Here is a 25492-nt window from a genome sequence, read left to right on the forward strand (position 1 = left end):
TCCCGTGCCCAGGGCCAGGTTGGCAGGTACCCAAGCTCTTATAAAAAACACTACCTGGATGGACGAGGACCAACCAGCGTCCTGGCGGGAGTTCCTCTGCAGCAGAAGCACAAGCTCAACTCCAGACTCTACTAAAATAATTTAATTAGAAATAACAGGGAATTTTGGCAAGGGAGGCAGAACAACAGCCTTTTCTCCCGTTGGCCACCCGCTCCCAGCTAGTGAAGGAGGGAAGGGAGCCTCGCGACGCTCAGGCAGGAGGCGCTGTCTGCCGCCAGGGGGCGCCCCGGCGCGCGGTCCACGTGGCACAGGTCACCGCCTGGCAGCCGGAGGAGGAGCCCGGCCGCTGTGGCGTGGCGGGGCTGGGCAGGTCACTCGGAGCTATCCCCGTCCGGCCCGCTGTCTGGCGTGGGTGGGAGAAGGGGTCTCCGGCGGGAGCGCTTGACCCGGCGCGCGGGCATCAGCAGCCTCCGCTTCAGCACAGCTGTGGGCAGGGTGGGAGCAGTCAAGGGCAGGCAGGGAGGGGAGGGGAGGGGAGGGGAGGGGAGGGGAGCTGGAACTTACCAGCCACTGTGTCCTGGCTGTCCCCTGTGGGCCCCCAGTAGATACTCTCCCCTCGTCGGAAGTTCCGGTGCAGCCGTGTGCAGAGCGTGGCCAGGGTGAGCAGCACCAACAGGAAGGTCAGGGCCATGGCAGCCCACGCGGCCTCCTCCGTGCGTGGAGTGGGGCCTCGGGCTGGCTGTGGAGGCGCTGCTGCGCGAGGCGCCGGGGAGGCCTGATTCGGACACGCACAGCCCCCTGGGCTGCCTTGCGCGTTGGGCACCTGAGCCTCTGTCCTGGAGCTAGCAGTGCCTTCCCGCCCCCCAGGCAGCAGGGGGACAGTGGGCACAGATGGGGCATCACCCGCCTCACCCAGGATTCCCAACATGGGCTGCTTGGCCTTCAAGCTCCAGGGGGAAGCAGAGGGGACCCTCGGGGCTAGGTGAGTGGGCTGGAGACCAAGGGCAGCCCGCAGCCCCCGCCTCTTGGCACCACTGGGAGAGAGCTGCCTGAGCCCTCTAGATGGCACCTCTGTGCCAGGTGGTCGCCAGCTCCGCAGAGCAAAGGCCAAAGCCAGGGCCTGAAAGGAGAAGAGATGGTGGTCACCCTGTTGCCCTGCTCAGATGACCCAATGACCCATCCACCAACCAAGCCTGGGCCCAGCACCCCTCACCTGCACACACCCTCTGCGGCACAGGCGCCCTCTGCTCCGGCTTGGCACCAAGGGAGAGGCCCCCAAAAGGCTGTCACAGTGGAACCATGCTTTCTTCCTCTGCTTCCGCCGCTGCCTCCTCTTGAGCCAGCGGGCAGCCCAGGCTGGCTCTACCCATGCCATCTCCAGCGCCACCCCCCATGCTGTCAGCACCAGAGGCTATGAAAGGAGGTAACTGTTAGAGCTAAGATGACGGTGGGGAACAAGCAAGAGGAAGCCCCTGAACTCTCCCTGCACACGGGGCTGCAGCCTCTGCCAGTGCCAGACAAACCGCCTTTCATCAACTACTTACCCGATCCTGAGTGAGCTTGGGGTCAGGGGTGAGCGAGGGCTTGGCCACACAAACGTGAGCCAGGAGGGCAAGCTGGAGCTTCAGCCAGGGGTGGGCACAGGGGTGGTAGAGGAAGGTGACATCCTCGGCCTAGAGGAAAGACATAGAGACATCAAGCCAGGCCCAGGTCCCTCCGAGAAAATCTCAAGTTCTCTCATCCTGGGGCCAGTTTTTTTTTTTTTTTTTTGGTCAGGGAACACACATCAGGCAAGAATTGGGCCAGTTTAAAGGGACTCCCTGAATGGCCAGATGGCCCTTCCACCCTCAAGGCCTGGGATACTGGCCCTAGGTTGTGCCATGCACTCCCTCTTGCCTCTGAGTGTCCCTTTTACTCCTCCTTTTCAAGTGCCACTCCTCAAAGCTTACAACTTCTAAGACAGCATGCTTGGGTACCCGTCAGACTCAGACCACATTCTTTAGCCACACTTCTCTGCACCTGCAACGATGGCTCTACAGATCCCGCATCTAGACTGTAAGCATCCCGCAAATGAAGACCAGGTCTTCTGTTTATCAATCTGATCTATACAATCAGTCTCCCAAGAGGATCCAAATACAGGGCATGCAGGCAGCAGGTGCACGATCTCAGGAGGGAAACACTGCAATTACTATTCTTTGATTGAATTGACCTGGTGCTCAGCGATGTGCTAGATGCTGTAAGAGATGCCAAAAGAGAACTTCTGGATTAAACTTGTAGGGGATGTAGAAGAAACTCAGGGAAACAACTAATGCAAACAAAATAGCAAACTAATAAAACTCAGTGATTAGCTGTTAAACTGTAAGATGTAGATTCAGAGGAGGAGGGGATGAATAAAGGCTGACAGGATCAGGCCAGGTCTTAAGAGGGGGCTGACTCCTGCACTGGGGATGGCTTGGGAAGGACAGCAGGAGGGGAGGGAGCTGCACACTCCAGGTCCGGATGGGCCCCGTGTGGAGGAGAATAAACAGGTGAAGGCACTGCAGCAGGGATGAGGCTGGCATGCCCTTATGTGGTGAGCAGATCAACCTGACTGGAGAGGAATCAAAGATTTGGAGAGGTCAGGTGGAGGTTATTTAATTAGGCCTGAAAAGACACGCAGGAGAGTATGGGCATGGTAAGGTGAGAAATAAGGAGCCATTGATGGTTTCTGAATAGTGGAATGACTTCATGAAAGGGCTGTTTGAGGAAAGGAATTTGGTAGGTGGCATGAGGCAACATCTCTTCACCTGGAGCTATTAGAGAGGATTAAAACAAGGTTAGATAGTTCAAAGGAAAAACCAAAGGGACAGGATAGCAGTGAAGACGGACAGGCAGCCATGGAAGCAGAACCCCCAGTTTGGAGCCTAGTAACCAGGGGCCACACGACACAGCTTTGTGCTGTCCACACCATTCATTCCCTCCTCACAGGAGGGGACGAATCAATATTCTCCCTTACAAAAAACTGGGCCCAGAAAGTAAGGGGACGTCCCACAGGAGAGTGAGGGCCTGGTGGGCTGTGTTTTCCTGCTACCCTCAGAGTTCCACTTACCCACACAGCCAGCTACTCAACAGCATTCCGGAGGCAGGAGGACAGAGGCCTACAGCTCACTGTCCTTGGGCCACCTGTCCTGGGGTGGGAGGTGGGGAGGGGATCTAGAAACCTTGTCTTCCTGAGGAAAGTGGTAAGGACTGGAGCTGATCAGCAGAAAAGGTAGAGGAGGCCGGCAAGGAGGGATCCCTGCCTGTACTTACCTGTCCTGGGCTCACCTGTGTGTACGTCACTCTTGGTGACACCTATACATGGGGAAAGAAGAGAGCTTAGAGCAGTTGGGGGACTCTGTGTGTTGGGTGAAGAGGGGACAGCTGGACCCAAGCGCCAGGCCGGGATGGAGAAGGTGGCAAATGAAGGCAGGAGGAACCTGCAGAGATCCCCAGAGCATGAGTGTGGAGGGTGCAGCGAGGCCAGAGCAGGACTGAGCTACCCCTTCACACCCCTCTTTCCCTTGGCCCTCCAGGGCTCCTACCTGTGGGGGCAGAGGCCACAAGCCCTCCGGACAACGAGCTCCCCGCTCCTCTGCCAGCCCAGCCACCACCTGTGGGTCGAAGGCGCAGGCAGAGCTGGAGCGCTGGACGCAGTCAGGGCCCTGCCCTCTCCCTCTCTAGGCCCAGCCCGCCAGCGGGGGAACTCCCTAGTCCCCTCTCGGCGCGCCACTCCTTCCAGGACGAACTTTCCGCAAAGCGCTTTGAGATCCCGGGCGAAGCCTTTCCAGGAGCCGGTCGCCTTACCTCACTGTGATCCAGGAGCCTTGCAAGGGCTGCCACTAGAAGCAGCTGGGGCGATGGCGGAGGAGGCGCCATCCCAGCCCGGCCCGCCGCCCCGCCAGTGAGGAAGCGCGCGCCACCCAGCCCGGCCCCACCGCCCCGGAGTCGCCCGCTCGCCCACGTACACCCCGGGCTCGCGCGCGCCGTGCCGTTCCCGACCCTTGCCCAGACCGCGCGCCCGGACGCCACAGGCTCGCGCGCCCCCGCCGCGCCCGTGCACTCCCGCCGCGCCCCGCCCCCGTGCCCGCCCCCAGCCGCCGAGCGTGTGCGCACGCGTCCTAAACCCGAAGCCGGGAAAGTTTTGAGTGCGAACCCGACCGGCGCGCACCGAGCTGCAGGGCACTGGCGGGGACCACCTCCCTGGCCCGGGGATTCGTCCCGGCGCGTCTCTACGGCCTGCAAAGCACAGCTCCCGCGCCTGGGTGGGATCTAGGAGCCGGGTGTAGGGCGGGAAATGGGATCCCTGTGGATTGGGTAGCCCAAGCGGGGGAGACGGGTACGTTTCGCTGGCAAACCTGCTTCGGATTCGTCAGTGTGATCTGCAACTACAAGAGGGGCAAAGTCATGAAGTTCGAGTCGCCGAAGGGAGAGGGTGCCAGCTCTAGAGCTTCACCGTCAGCCCATCCCACTCCCGCCCTAGCAAATAGGGCTCGAACCCGGAGGAGCCTCGGAGGGTTTCAGGACCCCATCCTCTCCAGACCCGGAAGCCCTGGGAGGCCGGAGCAGCCCCGGGGGCTGCTTTGTTCCCCACCTCCACCCGCGCCCTCGTCGTTCGTCCAGCGGTGGCCTGCGCGCATCCAGAAAGACACTGGCCCTGAGGTGGAGAAGCCACAGGCCTCCTCTCCCCGAGCGAGGAGCGCCGGCCGGACCTTCCGTGCAGCGGGGCGCCGCCGCCGGTACCCGCTCCAGGATTTGGAGGAAAGACGTGGGTAGAGGGCGAGGGCTGAGATGCACAGCCCAAAACTTCGAAATAGAGCAAGAACGTGTTGTTTCAGTCGTCTTCCACGTACCCCAACTTACAAGGGGTTCCTTGCCCTCCCCTTCCCCCAGTAATTTCCAGTTGCTGAGCTGATGAAGGAACTCCAGTCTACCCCTGCCACGGCACCCCCTTCGCAGGGCACCTGAGTGCGTCCTTTCCCCCAACTTATTCTCGGAGACTTGGGGCTGTTTCTTCTGGGGAGTCCTGGGGAGCGGCGCTGAGGATTCCCTTTATGTGGAGCCAGGCTCTTGGGGAGCCCCACGCTCGCGGGACGGGGGCAGTCGGCGGGACAGCGGGACTGACTAGCGGCCTCCCGCCGCAGCCCGCTGTTGGGGTCCGCGCCCGCGCTCGCCCAGGCAGGCCCAGTGCCGGACCCCCGGCCAGGCCGCGATATTGCGCAGTTGCGGGTGCCCGGGGTCGGGTGGGGAGGCGAACACCGACGTCAGAGAGCGCAGCTGGGAGCCCAGAAGCCGGCGCCAGGAGCTACGATTTATTCACTTCTCCCTTTTGGTATTTCTCAACATTGGCCTCTAAGGGTGCAGCGACCCAAGGTCTCCCCTGCCAGCAGCAGACCAAGCGGGGCGGAGGGGCAGGGGACTCCGATGCTCTCCCGGGCCCCCGAGACCCCGTCTCCCGGGCTCCCACTTCTCTGTTGCCAACACTGCTCTCCCTCGTGCCCTCCCCACTCCCTTCCGGCTCGCTGGAGCGTCCTCACGCCTCCTCTGTGGCCCCGGCTCCTTTCACCCTCTGCTCCTGCTTGTCGCAATCACTGTACAAAGGGCCGGGGGCGGGAGCCGGGGGCGGGCGAGGGGAGCCGGGCGCGAACTGGCTGCCTCTGCGGGGCCGCGGCCAATCCGGAGCGCGCCCGCCCGCCCGCGCGGGAGGGCCCTGGGCAGCTGGCGGCGGCCGGGCAGAGCTGCGGGCAGAGCGGGGCGCTCAACTAGGGGACGGCCTCGCCGCCCGCCGCCCGCCGGGGCTCTCCTGACGCGCCATGCCGCCGTGGGACGCCGCCCTTGCGCTGCTCTTGGCGGTGCTCGCCCTGCTCAGCCTGCTTAGCCAGCGGCTCTGGCGCCCCTGGAAGGGCGTTGTCGGAGCGAGGACCCTCCCGGGGGGGCCCGACCAGCACGACGAGGGGGAGGTGGATGGCGGAGGCCCCGCGGACCGGTTTAGCGACGGGCATGAGCCACTGCCCGGCGGGTGCAGCCTCATCTGCAAGCCGTCGGCGCTGGCCCAATGCCTGCTGCGCGCCCTGCGACGCTCGGCGGCGCTGGAGCTGGGCCCGCGCTCCTGGCTCTCAGGGCCCCACCTGCAGACCCTCTGCCACTTTGTCCTGCCCGTGGGGCCCGGGCCTGAGCTGGCCCGGGAGTACCTGCAGTTGGCGGACGATGGGCTGGTGGCCCTGGACTGGGTCGTGGGACCTTGTGGCCGGGGCCGCCGGGTCACCAACGCCGGGGGCCTTCCAGCGGTGCTGCTGGTGATCCCCAATGCGTGGGGGCGCCTCACCCGCAACGTGCTCGGCCTCTGCTTGCTCGCCCTGGAGCGCGGCTACTACCCGGTCATCTTCCACCGCCGCGGCCACCACGGCTGCCCGCTGGTCAGCCCCCGGCTGCAGCCTTTTGGGGACCCGTCCGACCTCAAAGAAGCAGTCACCTACATCCGCTTCCGACACCCGGCGGCCCCGCTGTTCGCGGTGAGCGAGGGCTCCGGCTCGGCGCTGCTGCTGTCTTACCTGGGGGAGTGCGGCTCCTCCAGCTACGTGACAGGGGCCGCCTGCATCTCGCCGGTGCTACGCTGCCGCGAGTGGTTCGAGGCCGGCCTGCCCTGGCCTTACGAGCGAGGCTTTCTGCTCCACCAGAAGATCGCCCTTAGCAGGTGGGTGACGGAGGCCGCATCCCCGCACGGAGGGCTTGAGCTGGCCTAGAAACAGCTCTGCGTGGTATTGAATAGGTGTGGGCCAATTTGAGCACATTTTCCAAAATCCGTCCCAACCCCATAGTCCAGACAGAACCAGGGAAGCAGGTTTAAAGGCCATAGACGGACTCAGCCCGCATGATTGTACTAGAGCAGGGACTCCCGCCCAGGCCCCCTTGCCTCATCTCGCCGCGGTGTCCTAGCAACCTGAGCACTTGGCCCCCTGGCAACAGAGGCGGCACCTGACATTGACCACTTAGTCCGTAGCTTGACAAATCAGCAAAGAGGGCTCTGGAAGCTGTTGCAACTGCTGATCTGTCTAGAATGTTTACTTACAGTCTCTGAGCCTGGAGATGACAGGAGTCAGAAAAAATGGTGGCATTTGATGTATTAGAATTCTTTAGGCCGGGCACAGTGGCTCACGCCTGTAATCCTAGCACTCTGGGAGGCCGAGGCCGGAGGATCGCTTGAGGTCAAGAGTTCAAGAGCAGCCTGAGCAAGAGCGAGACGCTGTCTCTACTAAAAATAGAAAGAAATTAGCTGGACAACTAAAAATATGTGGAAAATATTAGCCGGGCATAGTGGCACATGCCTGTAGTCCCAGCTACTCGGGAGGCTGAGGCAGGAGGATTGCTTGAGCCCAGGAGTTTGAGGTTGCTGTGAGCTAGGCTGATGCCACGGCACTCACTCTAGCCTGGGCAACAAAGCAAGACTCTGTCTCAAAAAAATAAAAATAAAGAATTCTTTAGACCTCACCAATGTTTTACATATTCCTAGGTATGTACTCAACATTTTATACAAATTTTTAAAAATATTTAAACAATTTTTTAAAATCTCCAAAAGAAGAACACTTTCCTATCAGAGCAACAGGAGAGACTTTTCCACTGAGAAGGCCCAAGTGACATTCCCAGCCTGCATTCTTGCTTCTCTAGAAGAGGCAGAATGAGGTTGAAGACATCATGGCAACACTGTGGTGTAGCAGAAAGGCGTGGGGTATGGGATCAGACTCACTCGGATTGAAATCCTGAATTTCCAGCAAGTGAGCTTGGAGCCTTACTTCCCTATTCCATTAAATGTGGTTTATAATAACCAACTCCCAAGGTGGTTGGGATCATTAAAAAGGAAAACGAAAGTAAGGACCTGACACTGGGTGGGTGCTCAATAAATGGTGGCAATTGTGACTTCTGTTTCTTCCTTGCCCCGTTTTGCCTGCTATCCTGAGAAGGTCAAGCCCTGAGCTCCACAGCAGCCCAAAGCATTGCCATGGCAAGGCAGAGGTGCTGGCACAGTTCAGGGCCAAGTTGCTTCATCTGGCTTAATTGCCGTATTTCCATCTCAGAATGACCCACCACCAGCACTGACCAGGGCACTAGCTGGACGGGAGGGGAGGGAGGCGAAGAGAAACTCTGCATGTGTAGGAACTGCCCTTCCCATGAAAGTTTGGGATTGAAAATGTGGGGCAAGCGTCTTTGAATGTTTGCAGGAGACACACATCTAACTTCAGCTGCCTGAGGCTGGATTGATCTACTCAAAGGACTGAGCTGCTCATCCTGGCCTCCTTGTCAGGATGCCAGGCCCTTTCCAGGAAGCTGGAAATAGCAGAGATGTCCCTCTGCCCCAAAGCTCTCAGGCCCCCATTGGGAACCCACCCAGTAAATTAATTACATTCCCTGTTGCTTCCTCTGCCACCCAGCACTCTCTAGGAATACCTGCCCCAGGTACACCTGATTAAGGTCACATTCGTTTGTCATTATCAGGACAGCACATTAGCTTAAAAAAATAGAAATAAATGCAACCTGCAGTAAAATATGAATGACTGGGGGGAGGCTGTCACCTGCTGGTTTGGATAGTCTGAGCCAGTGAGTTCTTCTAGGAGGGGTTCAGAAAGTGACAGTTCATAGCAAGTTCCCCACAGAAAGCCAGAAGTTGAGGTTAGGAGAAGAGCTGTCCCTGTAGACCAGCAGCTGTGAAGTCAAATGCTGCCCGTGGGGCTGGGCAGGTACAGTTAATGCCATGAACAGGCCCGCTGGGCTTGGTGACACAGGCGAGAGGGAACTGATTGTTGCCCTGACGAATGCCAGCCCATGTGGCCAGATCTTCCCATGTCCCTAGAGAAGCCAGACATCTGTATTGTATGTGAAATCTTCTGATTTTAAATGGAGGCCATGAAGTGGAAGTTTTTGGGGGTTTTGGCGTTTTGTTTTGTTTTTTGAGACAGAGTGTCACTCTGTTATCCAGGCTAGAGTGCAGTGCAGTCATCATAGCTCACTGCAACCTCAAACTCCTCCTCCTGCCTCAGCCTCCCAAGTAGCTGGGACGACAGGCACATGCCACCACGCCCAGTGGCTAATTTTTCTACTTTATGTAGAGATGGAGTCTCACTCTTGCTCAGGCTGCTCTCAAACTCCTCACCTCAAGCAATCCTCCTGCATCGGCCTCCCAAAGTGCTAGGATGACAGGTGTGAGCCACCGCACCCGGCCAAAATGGAAGTTCTTAAAAGCCCCATACAGCCAAAGAAAGCCTCTGTGGCCAGAATCTGGCCTGTAGGCCGCCACTCCGTCACTTCTGCTGTCAGTTCTGATTCTGCTGGTGTTCTGATTCTTCCCCCTTCAACTTCTCGTGCCAGGTATGCCACGGCCCTGGAGGATACAGTGGATACCAGCAAACTGTTCGGGAGCCGCTCCCTTCGAGAGTTTGAGGAGACCCTCTTCTGCCATACCAAAAGCTTCCCCATCAGCTGGGATACCTACTGGGACCGCAACGACCCTCTCCGGGATGTGGATGAGGCAGCCGTGCCCGTGCTGTGTATCTGCAGTGCTGACGACCCCGTGTGCGGGCCCCCCGACCACGCTCTGCCCACTGAACTCTTTCACAGCAACCCCTACTTCTTCCTCCTGCTCAGTCGCCATGGGGGCCACTGTGGCTTCCTGCGCCAGGAGCCCTTGCCGGCCTGGAGCCACGAGGTCATCTTGGAGTCCTTCCGGGCCTTGACCGAGTTCTTCCGCATGGAAGAGAGGATGAAAGGGCTGAGCAGGCGCAGAGCTTCATTCCTGGGGGGCCGGCGTCGCTGGGGGAGCCTGCAGAAGCGGGAGGTCTCTCCCTCTTCCAATCTGGAGGAGAGCTTTAGCTGGAAGCGATCATATACGAGGTGAGACCTGGCCTGAGAACCCCCCACTGCTGCAAGAGAACACGTGGGAGTCCCAAAAAGATGGTGAGGACTGAAGGGGCAGCTCCAGCTCTATGCTCCTGATTCAGCCCCTTCTCTCTTAAACCGGTCGGTGCAGAGATGGAGCTTCCAGCAAGCTGTGCTCACTTCACCCTGAGCAGAGCTCCTGCCCAGGCACCGCTCAAGGCATTCCTCCTCATCCTGATCAGCAGCGGGGCATTCCTGGTCCCTGTCTCCTGTCACCGACTTCATAGCCAAAGAATAGCACCTTTTAAGTCCATGGACTCAGGAGAAAATGCTCTCTTACTAGCAATGAGTGCTGGGATGATCAATGTATGCCTGTCATGGGGCAGCTCTGTCCCACGTAAATATTTTAATAATTGGCTCGGTGACCCTGATTCTCGAGCTGGAGCCACTTGATGTAGTAAAGACAGGATGTTTGTGTCTCGGTCCCACTTCCCTCATTTGCTTTGTGGTGTGGTGCTCTGCTCTGACTTACTGCGGGGGCAGCTGTGGCAGCTCCCAGAGCTGCTCGGCTATTTCAGGCTCGTGTGAGTGAGAAGGGAAGCAGAGGCAGTAGGTGCTGTGCTGGGACCGGCTTGGTGAAGGCTAAGGTAGAAAATGTCAACGCCTTTCTCTGGAACACCTTAGTCTACTCTCTCAGAGGAGCTCTGCAAGTCTCAGCCGGGAATGGGGCTGATCTAGAGTTAGAGCATGGGTCCAAGCTTCCCTGGAGAGATGCCAAGGGTATTTTGGGAATAGGAAGTGCTCTCACACAGGGTCTGAGCGTTCTGCTAGACCATGGCTCGGGCACCCCAGATGCTCTCTCCAGTACCGTGGCAGGGGATTATCACAGACAGCTCCAGCCAGAGTAGTTTTTCTTCTGAGATGGGGGCTTTCTCTGCATCAGTGAAACATACAAACCTCATCGAGTAGTTGTTTTCTGGTTAGTTGCTCCCTTTTCTGATACTACTACTGGTCTCTCCCTTTCCAGAGCCAGGAGAGACATCTGGGACCAGAGGACCAAAGCACCAAGAGGTTGACTAGAGCTGACTCCGTGATTTATGAATATTTCACATTGCCATGCTTTGTCTGTTCAATTATTCAAAAGGCCATCCATGTAAAGGCGGATCTGGATCTGGCCACTCAGCAACTAAGTGGGATTTGGTTTTATGAGGAATAATGCTGAAGTCCAGAGTAAAATAAGGTATAGTGTACAGATTGATCTACATATCCTGGTTTGGATTAGGCCATTAAAATTGTCTTGACAATAGGACATCTGTTTCCATGTGTTGCTAAGATTCAAAAGCTTTGCCCTGGGCTGGGCGTGGTGGCTCATGCCTATAATCCTAGCACTTTGGGAGGCCAAGGCAGGAGGATTGCTTGAGGTCAGGAGTGCGAGAGCAGCCTGAGCAAGAGCAAGACCTGTCCCTACAAAAAACAGAAAAAATTAGCCAGGTGTGGTGGCTCCCACCTGTAATCCCAGCTACTCAGGAGGCTGAGGTAGGAGGATGGTTCGAGCCCAGGAGTTTGAGGCTGCAGTGAGCTATGATGATGCCACTGCACTCTACCTGGGGCGACAGAGCGAGACCTTGTCTCAGAAAAAAAAAAAAAGAAAAGAAAAAAAAATAAAAGCTTTGCCTTGAAGTTTCATTTTAATTTGTCATTGAGAAAGAGGGCACCTGTGTGACCTCACACACAGCAAAGGAGTTGTAAAGAGGAGAAATATTTATACCAAAAACCACATCCCAAGGCTCGGTATGAGGTGTTCCTGGGGCCATGATTTCAGGTTTGGATAATCTTGCCCCAGCCTTGTTCTAGATCAAATAAGAAGAAACTCTGAACTAACTCTAAGAATCTAAGCTGAAATACAGACAACTTTCGATTGTCTAAGGCACTTTATCCTGTTGTGAAAAAATTATCTCCCTCCTTCCCCACTCCTTATTCCTCCTCCTCCACATTTCTCTTCTAACATTCTTTCACAATTTCTAAGCAGGAGAAATAAAAAGGAACTGAAATCTAAAGAGGCCATTCTACTGCTGGTGAACAGCAGCCGTGGTATAAGGCTGGGAGAGAGCGAATTACTGATATCTGGCCTCTCCCTGCCCCAGGCCGCCACATCTGGTACAGTGGGGATTTCAGTTAATTAGGGTCCTGCAGTCCCAACTGCCCTGGGATCATTCAGAACTGACTGCAAAATGGGAAGCAGCCCAGTGGTTTTTAAACCCTAAGTCCTAAAGGGTCCCTAAGGGTTTGAAAATCTGGATAGTTTTGCTAGACCAGATACCACAGGACTCTGGTTCTTCAAGAGAATAGCTTTTGGAAAAACAAAAGCTTTCCATTTTTATAGGAAAGAAAGCTTTCCAGGGAGGGGAATATATATACTTCGCAGTTACAGTCTTAAAGCTCTCAGAATGGCAGAACAACCCCAATTCAGGTTCCATTGAGTCCCTTGAACCCTGAGCTCCAATGACCTAAAGCCCAAAGTATTTCTCCTCCAAGACCCTCGTGCTAGTTGTGCTCATTGCATATCTCAGGAACCTACTTCTCTCTTATCTTCCCATCACTGAAGACTAGGGCTGAAAAGCCCCCTTTTCTTTTTTTTTTTTTTTTTTTGGCCAAGAAAGTATAGTTCCCGTTCAAGCAGGAAAGGTTTGGGTGACCCTGTCCTTTAGCCTAACAGTGAAAGAATCACCCAGCTTGGCTCTGTTTGGTAAACAGCTAATCATGTGAAACCAGCTGGAGGAGCCCCAGGCATACTATTCGGAGAATGTGTGGCCCTTGAACAAAATGGCAAGTTATGAGTTTGAGGAAGCAAGAAACAAACAACAAAGCAAACCAAACCTGCAAACACCTAAGAAGTTCCACTGAGTTGGTTTCCGGGTGGTGGATCTTCAGCAATCCTCAAGCTTCATTCCCTGTTTGCCTCCCTTCTGGTGTCGTCATTATTTAGACACCCCTTCAAATGGTGAGGGAAAGAAAAAACAGAAAATAAGAAATTCAGTGACTTAAGGGAAGCATTAACTCAGAAGTGGAGATTGGGTCCTCTGTCAGTATCAGAATGCAGTAAGCAGACAACTGCCTCCGACGGTTTCTTTGATTTCTGATCTCTGATATCAAGACTGTGCTAAGATATAACTTAATTCTCATGATTTAGTATTTAATGTATTTATATATAGGTTTCTAGGGTGGCTTGACTGGAGATGACAGTATGAAAAACAAAGCACTAAATTCTCTGAGAAGACATCATCTCTGTTTTGAGTGAACACATTCTTTCTAAGACTCGAGTACTGTTAGAAAAGAGGTCTCCACACAGGAAATGTCATCTTAGCTTTATATATAATCTCAAAACCACCCCAGAGTCAGAAACTCTGTACTCATCTTCCACCCAAACCACAAGATCTTTTGTTAGGCAGTTACCCTTATTAATGCCAAGGTATCTTCCTTTAGAAATGAACTCCTCTCCCTGCTTAAACAAGCAGATATACTTGCCCACTTTGGTAGAACCTGATAACAATGCCAATAAGGAATCAAGCCACAAAGGATGATGTCAAAAATTGTTTTCACTAGTTATCCCAATTTGCAGAGATAAGATTGCTTTAGGAAGACTTGAGAAGTTATACACAGGGATTGTCCAAGTACCTGGAGATGAAACGAATGCCTCAGAAAACACTAAGTCCCACGTCATCTGTGGGATATTCAAGCTAGACTGCCTCTTGGCATATGTCATGGAGGAGGACAGGTGCCAAGAAATGAAGGTGGCCTAGATCAGATATAAGGTCTCTTCTCATTTGAGAGTCTATGAATTGAAATAAATAATGCTAATGATCTCAGTGGGTTGTAAAGACCTCTGTTTGGTTTTTGAGCCTAAGGGTCAGGAGACCACAGACCTGACTGGGATACTGGGAGTTGGGAGATGACTTAGATTTTAATAAAAATAACCCTGCCAAAGTGACCAGAATATGTTTTCAAGATATCCAGTATTTATGCTCTAGTCTCAAGTGCCCAGGAAGAGCTAAAATTTTGGAAGTAAAATGGACCTTCAGCCAGGCACTGTAGTCCCAGCTACCCGGGAGGCTAAGCTGGGAGGATCACTTGAGCCCAGGAGTTCAAGTCCAGCCTGGGCAACATAGTGAGACTCCATCTCTAAAAAACAAAACGAAACAAAAATTTTAAAAAGAAAGGAATTTCATTAAAAAAACTGAAGACACTAACACATCAAAAATAAATGTCTCTAGACCCTCTAGCCTTCCCTTGTAATAAGGCAATACCTTGCACAGTGTGGTTGAGCAAAAGATTTCTCTCTCCAACTTGTTTGCTTCTGAATAGTAAATAAATCAGTCTCCCTGTAACACTGGAATGTTATTTTCTAAAGCTCTAGAAACAAATAGGTGCTGTTTGTCTTCTGAAGTCCTCTGTGTACTGAGCCACGCTTGCCTGCTGCAGAGTTTAACAGCCTCCCTGCACATTCTGTATTCACTGGCTGTTGCCTCACCTCTGTAGATCTAGCCTCCTGTCCCCTGCCACTATCCAGCGGCAGCTGTGTTTAATCAACAACCAGGCCTCCTGGTCTGGGCTAATCACTTCTCAGCAGGCTCAAAATTCCCTGATCATCAATGGTAGCTTCAACAGAGACATTTTTCAATGGGCAATTAGTATTTTTGTGTTGACAGAGTACTGAAGTGGTAGTTTTGAAACTGCTCTTTATAAAATTAATAAAGGATATAACCTGAACTTTTGTACCCCCATGATAAGCTGAAATAAATAAAAATAAAAATAATAAATAATAAAATTAATAAAGGGCCACAAGGTAGGAACTGTGGTAGGAGAAATATATCTATAACCAGCCATCGTTCTCTAGCTTGCTTTCCTTTAATTGCTTACTGTTCAGGAGTCATATAGCTGATGGTCATAAAGATTCTTAGCTTTCTTCTTTGCTCTCATAGATGACATGACCCTTGTGAAACCTAAGGCTAGTTTTTGAGGTATCTTCAAGGCCCTGCATTCCAGTGGAACAGCTGACCCACGCAGACCAGTGGCTCACACCAATGAACTGTCTCGGCACAAGAAGACAATTTCTGCACCCTTTTCGTTCCATCCTGAACCCAGCCAACTGGCAGACCCAATTCCCTAGCTCTCTGCTCACCAAACTATCTTTAAAAACCCTTTCTCTCAAATTCTCGGGAGATGGATTTGAGAACTTCTTCCTGTTTCTTTGCATGGCACCTGCAATATTAAATCTCTTTCTCTGTTGTAACCTCTGCGGTCTCAGTGTATGGGCTTCCTCTTGAGCTGCAGGCAATGAACCTGGTACGGCTGTTTAAGAGTTTGGAGATGTGGGTTCTAGTTTCTCCTTCACTTGTGATTTAAATGACCCTGGGAAGGTAATTTTACAAGTTGTTCCATATGAAAAGACAGAAAGTGTGTATAGGCCTTACTAAGCTCTCTTAGGATATAGTGAGATAGTGAAAGCCTGTAGATCCCATTCTCCAAGACTATTTAATTCCTCAACCAGAGCTCAAACATCTATGATGAAGTGGCATCTGCTTTCAGATCAAAATCTTTATTCTCCAGGCACTATCTTACAAAGCTAAGAAGTTTCAGTTATTACACCACAAAGTTGGGAAGGGTTTGAAAGAGCAGCACCTTTGAGCCTCAGAGGCTAGGTCCTGGGTTCTCCCGCCTCTACACACACACACACAGATACCACATTACAGCTAATAGGTTTCACACTGGTTCATTTGTTCTGGCCAAAACCCATCTATATTTCTATTTCTTGTAGATGAAGGTCAGAGATGATGAGACTTTTAAGATCTCACAATTAGTAGTGATGGGGCTAAGACCAGACCCAAATCTGTGTTCTTTATGCCATACTTTATTGACCTTTTCCTAGCCAATCACTGAGATGACAGCAAATGTTGTCCATTTTAGACTCCATAATGTAAAGGATGTTAACAAAAGGAGGAAAAAAGTTGTCTTCAGAGCTGCTGGACTGCACAAGGCCATGGGGAAGCCATACTAATCTATACATGGCACACTCTAAAATTGATTATTGCATAACCTGCATAACTTTAACACCCTCAGCAGCCTTGTCTCTCTCTATTAAGAATAAGTATTTGAAAATACAGTAGCAATTAAGGAAAAGTCATTAAATGCCCAGGACACACACAGGAAAACCCTGGTTCTGCAGCTGGCATCATGTGATGCAGGTGAGGCACCGGGGCTGTGGAAAGAGCTGACCACTGTGGTTAATTTTTATTTATGTTTAAATTTCTTAACAATCCAATTAAAATAGGCAATTATTTTTTATATACATTTTCTAGAGAAGATATGCAAATGGCCAATAACCACATTAAAACTTGCTCAACATCATTAGTCATTATGGAAGTACAAATCAAAATCACAATGAGATATTACTTCACACAGTCAGATGGTTATGATAAACATGACAGCTAATAACAAACATTGGCAAAGACGTAGAAAAATTGGACCCTTCAAAAATTGCTGGTAGAAATGTAGAATTGTATAACCTCTTTGAGAAAGTTTGGCACTTCCTCATATTGTTAACATGGAGTTACCTTATGACCAATTCCATTGCTAGGTATATGCCTAAGAGAAATAAAAACAAATGTCTACATGAAACTTTATATTTGAATGTTAATAGTAACTATTGATAATTGTTAAAAAGTGAAAATAATTCAAATGCACATCAACTGATGGATGGATAAATAAAATGATATATCCAAACAATTAATTTCTTTTATAAGCAAGTAGGATAGGATTTAAATTATAACTCAGAGAATCTTTTCGCTCACTGTAATCTGAAGAACCCAATTATGGGAGTAAGGCAGAAAGAAATCTTTTTTTTGAGACAAGGGTCTTAGTATGTTGCCCAGGCTGGACTTGAACTCCTGGCCTCAAGCGATCCTCCTGCCTCAGCCTCCCGAGTAGCTGGGACTACAGGTGAATGCCATCATGCCCTGGAAATCTTGTTTTTTAAACCCTTTTTGAGTTTCTTCAAATTCAGGTGAGTATATTGAAAATACTGGACATAGGAAACGTGGGATCTAATCTCGGCTCTGCCACATAGTTGTTTGACACGGGCAACTAAACACTGTATTTTAGTTAATCTCAAAATAGCTCAATATTAACAATCCAGGGGTTAAAAAGCTGTGCCATTTTTCTTGCTGTCTTCTATTCAATAGGGTAGGTAATTTATACTTTTAAAAATGATACTTAAAACTTTTTTAAAATTAAAACAAATATAAATCCCAGCCCCTGAGCATTCTCTCCCATCCCCCGTTAGCCTTCTGACAAGTCACTTAAACAGTGTTTTAAACAACAGGACTGGATTAGATGGTCTGCTTCCCCATATGGGGCTAAAATGTGAAGATTTTCAAAATATCTCACCTTTTGAAGTTTTTGTAGGAAGGTGCAAGAGAACTACCTACATTTATGTGTCTGTGTGTAGCAAGAGCTGTAGTTATACAGACCACAATGTAGAAATAAACTTAAGCACCTGCATCAAACAGAACCTAAAATAGAATCACCTCGCATCCAGAACACAGTAGGCCACTTCACTGGGCAGACAGGTGAGGCAATTAGACTAGAAAGACTAGAGTGTTTACGTCTTTATCAGGTAGTTCACTTACACATATCTTACTCATTTTATAACCCCAACATCCACAAGAGTGCCTTAGGTTCAGTAATCATCCAGTAGATAGTAAATGAACAGAAATACACTTCATCTTTATCAGAATAAAGTTGCTTTAAAAAACTGAGCAGACACTCTGTGTACTAAAATTACTTTATTACAGTTGATTTTTTTAAACATTTCCTTTGCTATGATACAAAGGATACTTACAAACAAAATATTACATATGACCTTGTTTTCGCTCTTATGTTCTGACAACTTGGTAACAGCTTTAAATGCACAATCTATACAATTAATACAGGTTATATATGAACTATAAGGTATGCTGAACCAGAAGAATACTGACGATATACTGTACAATAAGCCTTACCAGTTAGTGCTGTGGACCATTTCTACCAAAAGGAAAATGCACATCTGTACAGTCACCTTTACCAGCTGGTGCTGACAGCGAGGGAGAGGCCTCTTTCCCATTGCAACCCTTGATAAGCCTCCACTGAGGGTGTCTGTTTGGTCCGAAAATTGAGAGGACAGTGTGTATTTAAAATTAGTCATTGGTAAAGTGGTAGAACACCACACTTTCAACATGATACTCTCTCACCCAAAAATCAGTCCCAGTTTTAAAAGACCACAAGTCCTTTGTCCACTATGAAAACCCTACAGGCTCAAGGGCTTTGGGAGATGAGAAGATGAAGACTGCCAAAAAAGGAGGCAAGAAACCAAGCCAAAATCTAGGTCTTGCAAAATCATCATTTTTCCCTTCACCAAAGGGAACTAGAAATGTACAAATTCATTGATGAACCTCAATGATAACGTATCAGTTAGCTGATAACCCTCATTTTATCTGGACCCCGACTTGTGGGAATAACTGAAATAGACTGTGGATAATATATACCACTTTTGGAAAAGAACCTCTAGCTTAGTTAAGATATTCCCTTTAGCCACCAAAGCTGGTCCTGGGCTATTACAGGTGTGCATTCATCTCTCAATGGTCTACTCAGAAATGATAAGGTTACAGCTTTTTTTCTTTTCTTTTTTTTTTTTTTTAAATAAAAAAGCAATTGACTGAAGCGTTTTCTTTTTTTTTTTTTAAGGTAAATAGCAAAAATAAAAATAAAGACCAACCCTGGCATTTGCACAAATAATGCAAATGGAGTGATATGGTCTTTAAAGGAAGGGGTTAGTAGAAAGAAAGAGAGAAGTGAAGAAAATCCAGAGAAGATGATGTATTAATTTCTTTCTTTTAAAAAATTTCTACATGTGCAAAAAAATCATGCTGTTTGAGGAAAACAAAGAGAAATGAGTACATAAAACTAAAAACATAAATAATATGTTTGGGTGACTGGTAAAAGCAGAAACCAATCTGGGTTACAAAAAGGATTATACATTCAAGATGCTCTTAAACCCAGTGGGATAACTTATGTTAAAACTGTGTTAATAGTTACGTTAAAAATCTCAAGTTTGTTTTAAATCTTCACAATACAAGCAAAGCTGTTTTAAAATATACACTATACATATTTCTCAATAGTCTCTCCAACCTCATTAATGCGCATTAGGCTTTTTCATATACTAAAACAAGGGGGTTCTGAAAGCTAAATTGCTCATAGTACCCATCCATTATTTAAATGTTTGTCTTAAGTTGGGTTAAAAACTTTAGCAGACTTACATAAATAGGATTTAGCAACACAAGTGTTAATTTTAAAAACTCTAAAGCATTTACAAATTATCAGGTTGGAACAGTCTGGGGACGTTATGTGCACTATACTTTAAAATGTTATTTACATCAGACCATTGCTTTTGTAAAAATTTCCCTAAAAAATAAAAAACAAAACAAATTTGGAGAATTAACCTGTTCTAGCAAAGAAAGACCATAAAAGGAAAAGTAAAGTAAGATTATCTCCTAATAGGACCCCCACACATCCCTCTCTTCACTTGGGTTTTACCCTATGAAACCACCTGCAACTCCTAACAGGCTGATATATCAAGTGTCAAGATAATGGTAAAATACCTTTTCAGATAAATTACTGGCCTTAAGTGGACTTTTTAAAAATAAATGTTTTCCCACCTTACGTGTCTGGCTTGCATTTTTGGGACACGTTCATTGGAGGGGCACTCTAAGTAGGCACAATTCCCATTTAATATGGAATAAAAGGTATAAAATGCTGTTAGGATGAAGGGGTGGTGGTTTCTTTGATAGTATGAAATGCAAGAAAGGACAACACCACATTTGGAATGGACACCAAAAGACAGCTGTCTGGCAATACACCAGAGGCAGCCAATATCTTGATAAACTATATATATATATACTTGTCTATGATCGGAAAAAAAAAGGGTTAGAAGGGTTCCAATATCCCCTAGGTTTTTGGATATGTGTCAAATGGTTACACAGACCAGCCAGAATATGCAAATGTTAGGCAGTTATATCCTTTTAAATCACATAATTCACTTCATGACCATGTGCAATTTATACTAACAATAATGTTCATGCCTAGGTAATGTATTTGGGGCTCAGAAAAAGCAAAATGTGCCACTGAGAGAAACCTGTTCCCATATAACTGGTCTTCATGCTTTCAAGTGGCCCTAATATACCTTGGATACTAAGCCAAGCCATGCAAAAGCAAAGAGTACACACTTTTCATTAACACTGGTATCTCATTTCTAAACCACTGACCTCAGAGTTGCCATAGAAACATATAACACAAGTACTGAAAGCATACAATTGAGGGTTCATGAATTTCTAAGAAATGCATTTCCCTCATCTATGTTTACCAGTCTTTAATACTTTGGCTACAAGGCATATCAGAGAAAGGGAGGTTAAGTGGGGGTAATGACAAAGGAACATATGTGGTTCTGGAAATAGGAAAAATGTTCCAGAAATGGGATCGATGTGCCTGCAATAAGTACAGTTCATTTCATTTGAAAATTCAGTTAAAGAGCCCAATAAACAGTTCCAAACCATAATGTTATCACCTGCATAATTTACATAAACATTAAAACACTTGCACTTTAAGACAAAACACACTTCTGTAAACATGGCCACTGGGGGAGGGAGGCTCCCTACCTCATTTGAGGACATGTGATCATTTATATTAAATAAAATTATTTCACTTCAAAAGATTTCAAACCTGATCAACGATTAAGCTTCATTTCCCCCTGTTTAACAACATTTAAGCATTAATTCTAAAAATGTCACCTAGGATGGTTTCAGGGTTAGATGCTAGGACCACAACTTGCAATGACAGCAACTCCCCGCTAGCTGGCACAGACCTATAAACTTTAGTACAAAAACAAAAAAATACAGAAACTAGGTCAATTTGTTAGCTACATATTTACAGATAATTACATGATTTTTCACTCACAACTGCTAAAAACTATGAGTGAAAGAAAACTGTGCAGGTTGAATTACCCGTACTTTGGGGGGAATTCTTGGGCATCAAGATACCCTTTTTCATTCATTCAGAAGTCTCATCTTCTCTCCACTTTTTCATGACAAACTACCTACAGATGTTCAGATTAGTATATCCAGTGGGCATCCTGTTGTTTAAGTGAGGATTAACCTTTTTCTCTATTTAAAGAAGAACCCCTTGTACATTTAAAAACAAAACAAAAAAACAAATACAGACACATACACAAATAAATGTCTGAAACTTCAAAAAGTTTAGATTGCTGGGAAACAGTTAACAGTGATGGTGACACAGTAAATGGCTCCCCGTTTTAATTCTCTGCCTTTATTTTCTTTATAAAGATCATCTATCTTTGGGTGGATGGGAAGTGCAAGTTTAAGAAACCTACAACATGCAGATAAGGTGCATAATCATTCATATATTTCTTATGATCTGAAGACTACCATTAAGCCAGATGGGTTCTCTTCCCTCGTATGAGTGAAATTTTGGAAATCTGGCTACAAACAAGGAGGAAAAAATTAATCAACATGACTTTAAATGGGGCTACCAGAATTCAGTAGAAAATATAAATGCATAAGAGTTCTCAGCTTCACTTTTTTTCTAGACAGTGTTTAACAAACTTACTTCTTTACAAATTAAGTCATTTCCAATGTAGACCTACTGTAGTGATTTCATAAAAGTGCAGACAACATAACCAGACACAGCAAAACAGACTTCAATCAGTAGTCCTTGCATACAAGAGGCAAGTCTGTGAAGTGTACAGCACACTTTTCATCCTTTAAGGAATCTGAGGATGGGAAATTTCCAGTTCTTAACTAAGAGTGAGTGAGTGCCTTTTAAGAGGCAATGCTACAACCTGGTTGGGGGAACAATCATATTAAATGGGGGAAAACAAAATAGAGAATTTGTCTTTCTTTAATAATGGTCTATATTTTGGTAAGCAGCTCAAAGATGACAGCTCAAGTTTTGACATTGCTCTTAGAGAAGGCATTCTATTTAAGAAATAAGAACCTCTTCTTCCATCATTATAGGAGATTCACTTATACACCTTAAATATATTATCTTCTGACTTGAGTACACAATAGGACATTTCACATTGTGAGCATGGGACAAAACACAGGACCATACAAACCTCCAAGGAAAGAGCTGCTGTTATTGGGCCAAATCTCTGCTTGAATAGTAGTGGCTCAGAAAGGGTGGAAGGTGCATAAAGAACTTACTATTAGCAAGCAAGGAGAGGCAGCTAAAGGGAGAAAGCCCCTCACACCAATACCAAATCCTTCTCTCCCAGTGGCCATTTCCTGTTGATTTTACAGTTTAGGAGAACCTTAGATGCTTTAGCAGTAATTTCTTCCTTGGCTGTTTTGATCCTCAGCAAAATACATAATTATTAGTATTAATGGAGTAAAAAGAGTAAGAGGATCAATGGCATCATTACTAAGAAATACACATGGAAAGTATATATTGTATGATTTATTGATTCTTTTTATCATCTCTGCAGAGGAATCGCCACCAGTGTTCTTACTTTCCATGGTTCATTTCTCTGCATCACTTATCTTTTATTGCATCACAACACAAATGCACAGGAACACTAACTGGCTCCCTCCCCAGCACTATTTTACTGCATTGCAACTTACGATTCCATATTTTACTTAACTCTCTTTCCACTCACACAAGTGCTATGAGGGGATTAAAAAGGAAAAGATTGCATCTAATGACCACCTTCTCATAAATATCAACCCAGAGTACTCATTCTTAAGAAACACATGCATTCTTGCCTTAACTGAGGACTGAAATAACAAAACCAAACAAAAGTAACACAACCTTAAGTGCCCTGATGGAAATGTACAATATGAGTTACATCCATCTATCTATACACACATATAGACACTCATATGTATATACAATATATACATACAAATGATATTAGCTATACCAAAAATGTGCATATTTAACACAGTTTTAAAAAGCCAGTAGATAATGGTATAATACAATTTATTTCCACTAGTGAATGGCACAAATGGAGAAATGCAAAGGAGGTGTTTCAAGTACAAATGAAGTCATTTTTCACAGGTGAAAATAAATAGTATTATTCCAGTGTCCAACACAATGTATTCTATAAAAGTTTAAAATGCCAGACATTTAGTACTTACAGAAGTAGAAAGTCACTGAAGTCTGGCTTATGGTCTGAAAAAGACACTCATAGAGTTTTCAATTTTTGAAAAGGGGATGAGAAAAAACTGGTGGAAGTGGGAGGGAGTGTCCAGGACAGTTTCTTTAGTGTATTGAATGGTGTTTACCTGATGTCCAGGCAGCCAAAAATCATAACGACTATGCTGAAAAGTTCAGTTTACCAATAAATCTTTGATCTAGAGTACTAAGTATATTATAACTGTGGTGTGGGTGTGGCTTCAAATGCAGAACTCTTTATCTTCAGGTATAGAAATGACTACTAAAATGGCAGCTCTGAATAAAAATAATAAACACATTTTTCAACTAACATTATTTATATAATGAAAATACTTTCAGATACCATAATTTGGAGTTAGAGCTGACTTTAATAAGGGGAAGAAAAAAAATACGTGCAAAGGGAAGGGAACCCAATTCGGAATAATATATTTCAAGGTATGAGGCTTTGCATTTTTAAAATGCAAAAAACGAAAGAGAGTGAATACAAGAAATTTTTTACTGTCAGGCTCTGGATACCAGATATAGCATTTATGACTTCTGATATGCTAGAGAAATTTCCCATACTTTTAATTTCCTTAAACACATATATAATGAGTGAACACCAACACTGGGAAGGAGGTAGTGTTAACTTGATCAAATCTTGACATTTGCACACTGATTCAGAAAGTGCTTGCTCTTTCTTTAGGATATCCCAAAATCTTTCAGAATTTCCTGCTATGAGCTTTTGCTCTGTGATGTTTCCGACTATGTATGAGATTCCTCAGAAGCTAGATCTCACAAACACACACAAACCAATTAATTTGAATCATTTTTGCAAACTATATATATTTTAATTAAAATAAACTTAATGGTATAATCCAGGCATAATCATGACCTACATGTAAAACTGGTTGCCAAACAAATTAGATACAAAGCCCTACTGGATAGACATTTGGAGTCAGTATTCAATCATGCTTTTATAAATACATGTGATCTGAATGGACACAGTAACTCAATTTAAGTCTACAACAGGATTTAAAAATGTATCACTGGTAGTATTTCTGGTTTTAAGGAGTTTTGTATGCAAAACTGATCTGCTTCCCTATTCTACCCCTCCAGTAGTATAGAGGCCAGATCTATGAATAATTTTTTAAAGGTGTCAAATTCCATTATATTATTGATATTTTATTAAATCTTAAATCTCTTATTTTCCTCCAAATAGATAGATTTCTCAATTTGTTTGAAACACTGTATAATATTTGAATGCAAAAAAGATGAGATGACTAAAAGCCCCTTCATTAGATATGACAAGTACATATCATATTTACCTAAAAAGTGGTGATCTGGAGCATGGCCTAGAGGACAATACACCAGAGTGCTACTTGAAACACTGCCTAAAATTGTGTGTGAACTCCACTGTGATCTTGGTTTTTAAAAGGTTTATATTAAAACATTAATTTTCTTCCAGTTACCTTCAAATGAATGTTGGAAACGCCTAAAGGTGGGGATTCATGGAGACTGAACTGACATACCTGGGGAAGACTTGAAATTTGGTTAAAAAACCAAGACTTCACTAGTGATAGATTACTATTTGGTCATTAGTTTGGTCTAGGTGAAGAGTATCGTTGAGAGGGACTTAAGAGAATACTACCTTGGAGCCCTCTGACTACACGAAAAGCAGGATCCAGAGTTAGCAGCAAGAGATCTTCAAGACAACTGGGAAGGGAGCAGGACAATAACTTGTAAGAAACTCTGATCTGTTGCTGAAAAGGACATTTTTTTCCTTCAAGTCATATTCACAGTTCCCCAACCACCTCCAACTCAGTTTCCACACAAGCAATGGAATAACAAGTAACATCCGACTTTTAGCATTGGGTTCATCCTTCATTGTAAAACAAAACATCAAAACAAAACAAAACATGCCCCCCCCCACCCAATGTTAGCTTTTGTCAAGAGATTTCCTGACCACTATAACTTACTTTTACTTTTTTTTTTTTTTTAATTAGCCAAACTTCCTAGTTCCTTTTCAGTAGTACTTTAGCACTGAGGCTTGAGACTTGTGGAAGTGGTGTTTCCTATTGTGTGATGTTAACATGATGCCAAATGGTCACTAAGTCTCAGTGAACTAGAAGTTTGTAAAGTACTGCAGCAACAAAAACAGCAATTAAAAATAGAGGACCTGCACATGCAGCAAGATCTACAGTGGTGATGAGGATTAGTCAGCAGCTGGTAAAGTCATTGGCTCAGTGGCTCCTGGTTCACTATGGCAACTAAACATTTAAATAATTGGCTATTCTACTTGTAAACAGGAAATCCCATAAGCCAAAGGGGATAATCAAATTATGTCTAT

At 46.9% G+C, this 25492-nt stretch overlaps 2 protein-coding genes across 4 annotated transcripts; one reads left to right on the forward strand and one right to left on the reverse strand.

Moving 5' to 3' along the window:
• Positions 1 to 140: 140 nt before the first annotated feature.
• Positions 141 to 4054, reverse strand: TP53I13 (tumor protein p53 inducible protein 13). Of its 3 annotated transcripts, XM_069483545.1 has the most exons (7): positions 3826 to 4054; positions 3564 to 3632; positions 3292 to 3333; positions 1545 to 1673; positions 1214 to 1411; positions 565 to 1120; positions 141 to 484 (listed from the first exon to the last, which is right to left on the reverse strand). In XM_069483545.1, exons 1-7 carry the CDS (start codon positions 3895 to 3897, stop codon positions 372 to 374), a joined length of 1179 nt encoding a protein of 392 aa, XP_069339646.1. In that variant the 5' UTR covers positions 3898 to 4054; the 3' UTR covers positions 141 to 371. The 3 variants fall into 3 exon arrangements, with proteins under 3 accessions (XP_069339646.1, XP_069339647.1, XP_069339648.1); XM_069483546.1 differs by lacking the exon at positions 1545 to 1673; XM_069483547.1 differs by lacking the exon at positions 1214 to 1411.
• Positions 4055 to 5768: 1714 nt separating this feature from the next.
• ABHD15 (abhydrolase domain containing 15) lies at positions 5769 to 11497 on the forward strand. The gene is made up of 2 exons (XM_069483548.1): positions 5769 to 6712; positions 9379 to 11497. The coding sequence occupies exons 1-2, from the start codon at positions 5832 to 5834 to the stop codon at positions 9902 to 9904; spliced, it is 1407 nt and encodes a 468-aa protein (XP_069339649.1). The 5' UTR covers positions 5769 to 5831; the 3' UTR covers positions 9905 to 11497.
• The last annotated feature ends 13995 nt before the right edge of the window (positions 11498 to 25492 follow it).

The sequence above is a fragment of the Eulemur rufifrons genome, chromosome 9 (assembly GCF_041146395.1).
Source record: "Eulemur rufifrons isolate Redbay chromosome 9, OSU_ERuf_1, whole genome shotgun sequence".
Taxonomy (NCBI): Eukaryota; Metazoa; Chordata; class Mammalia; order Primates; family Lemuridae; genus Eulemur; species Eulemur rufifrons.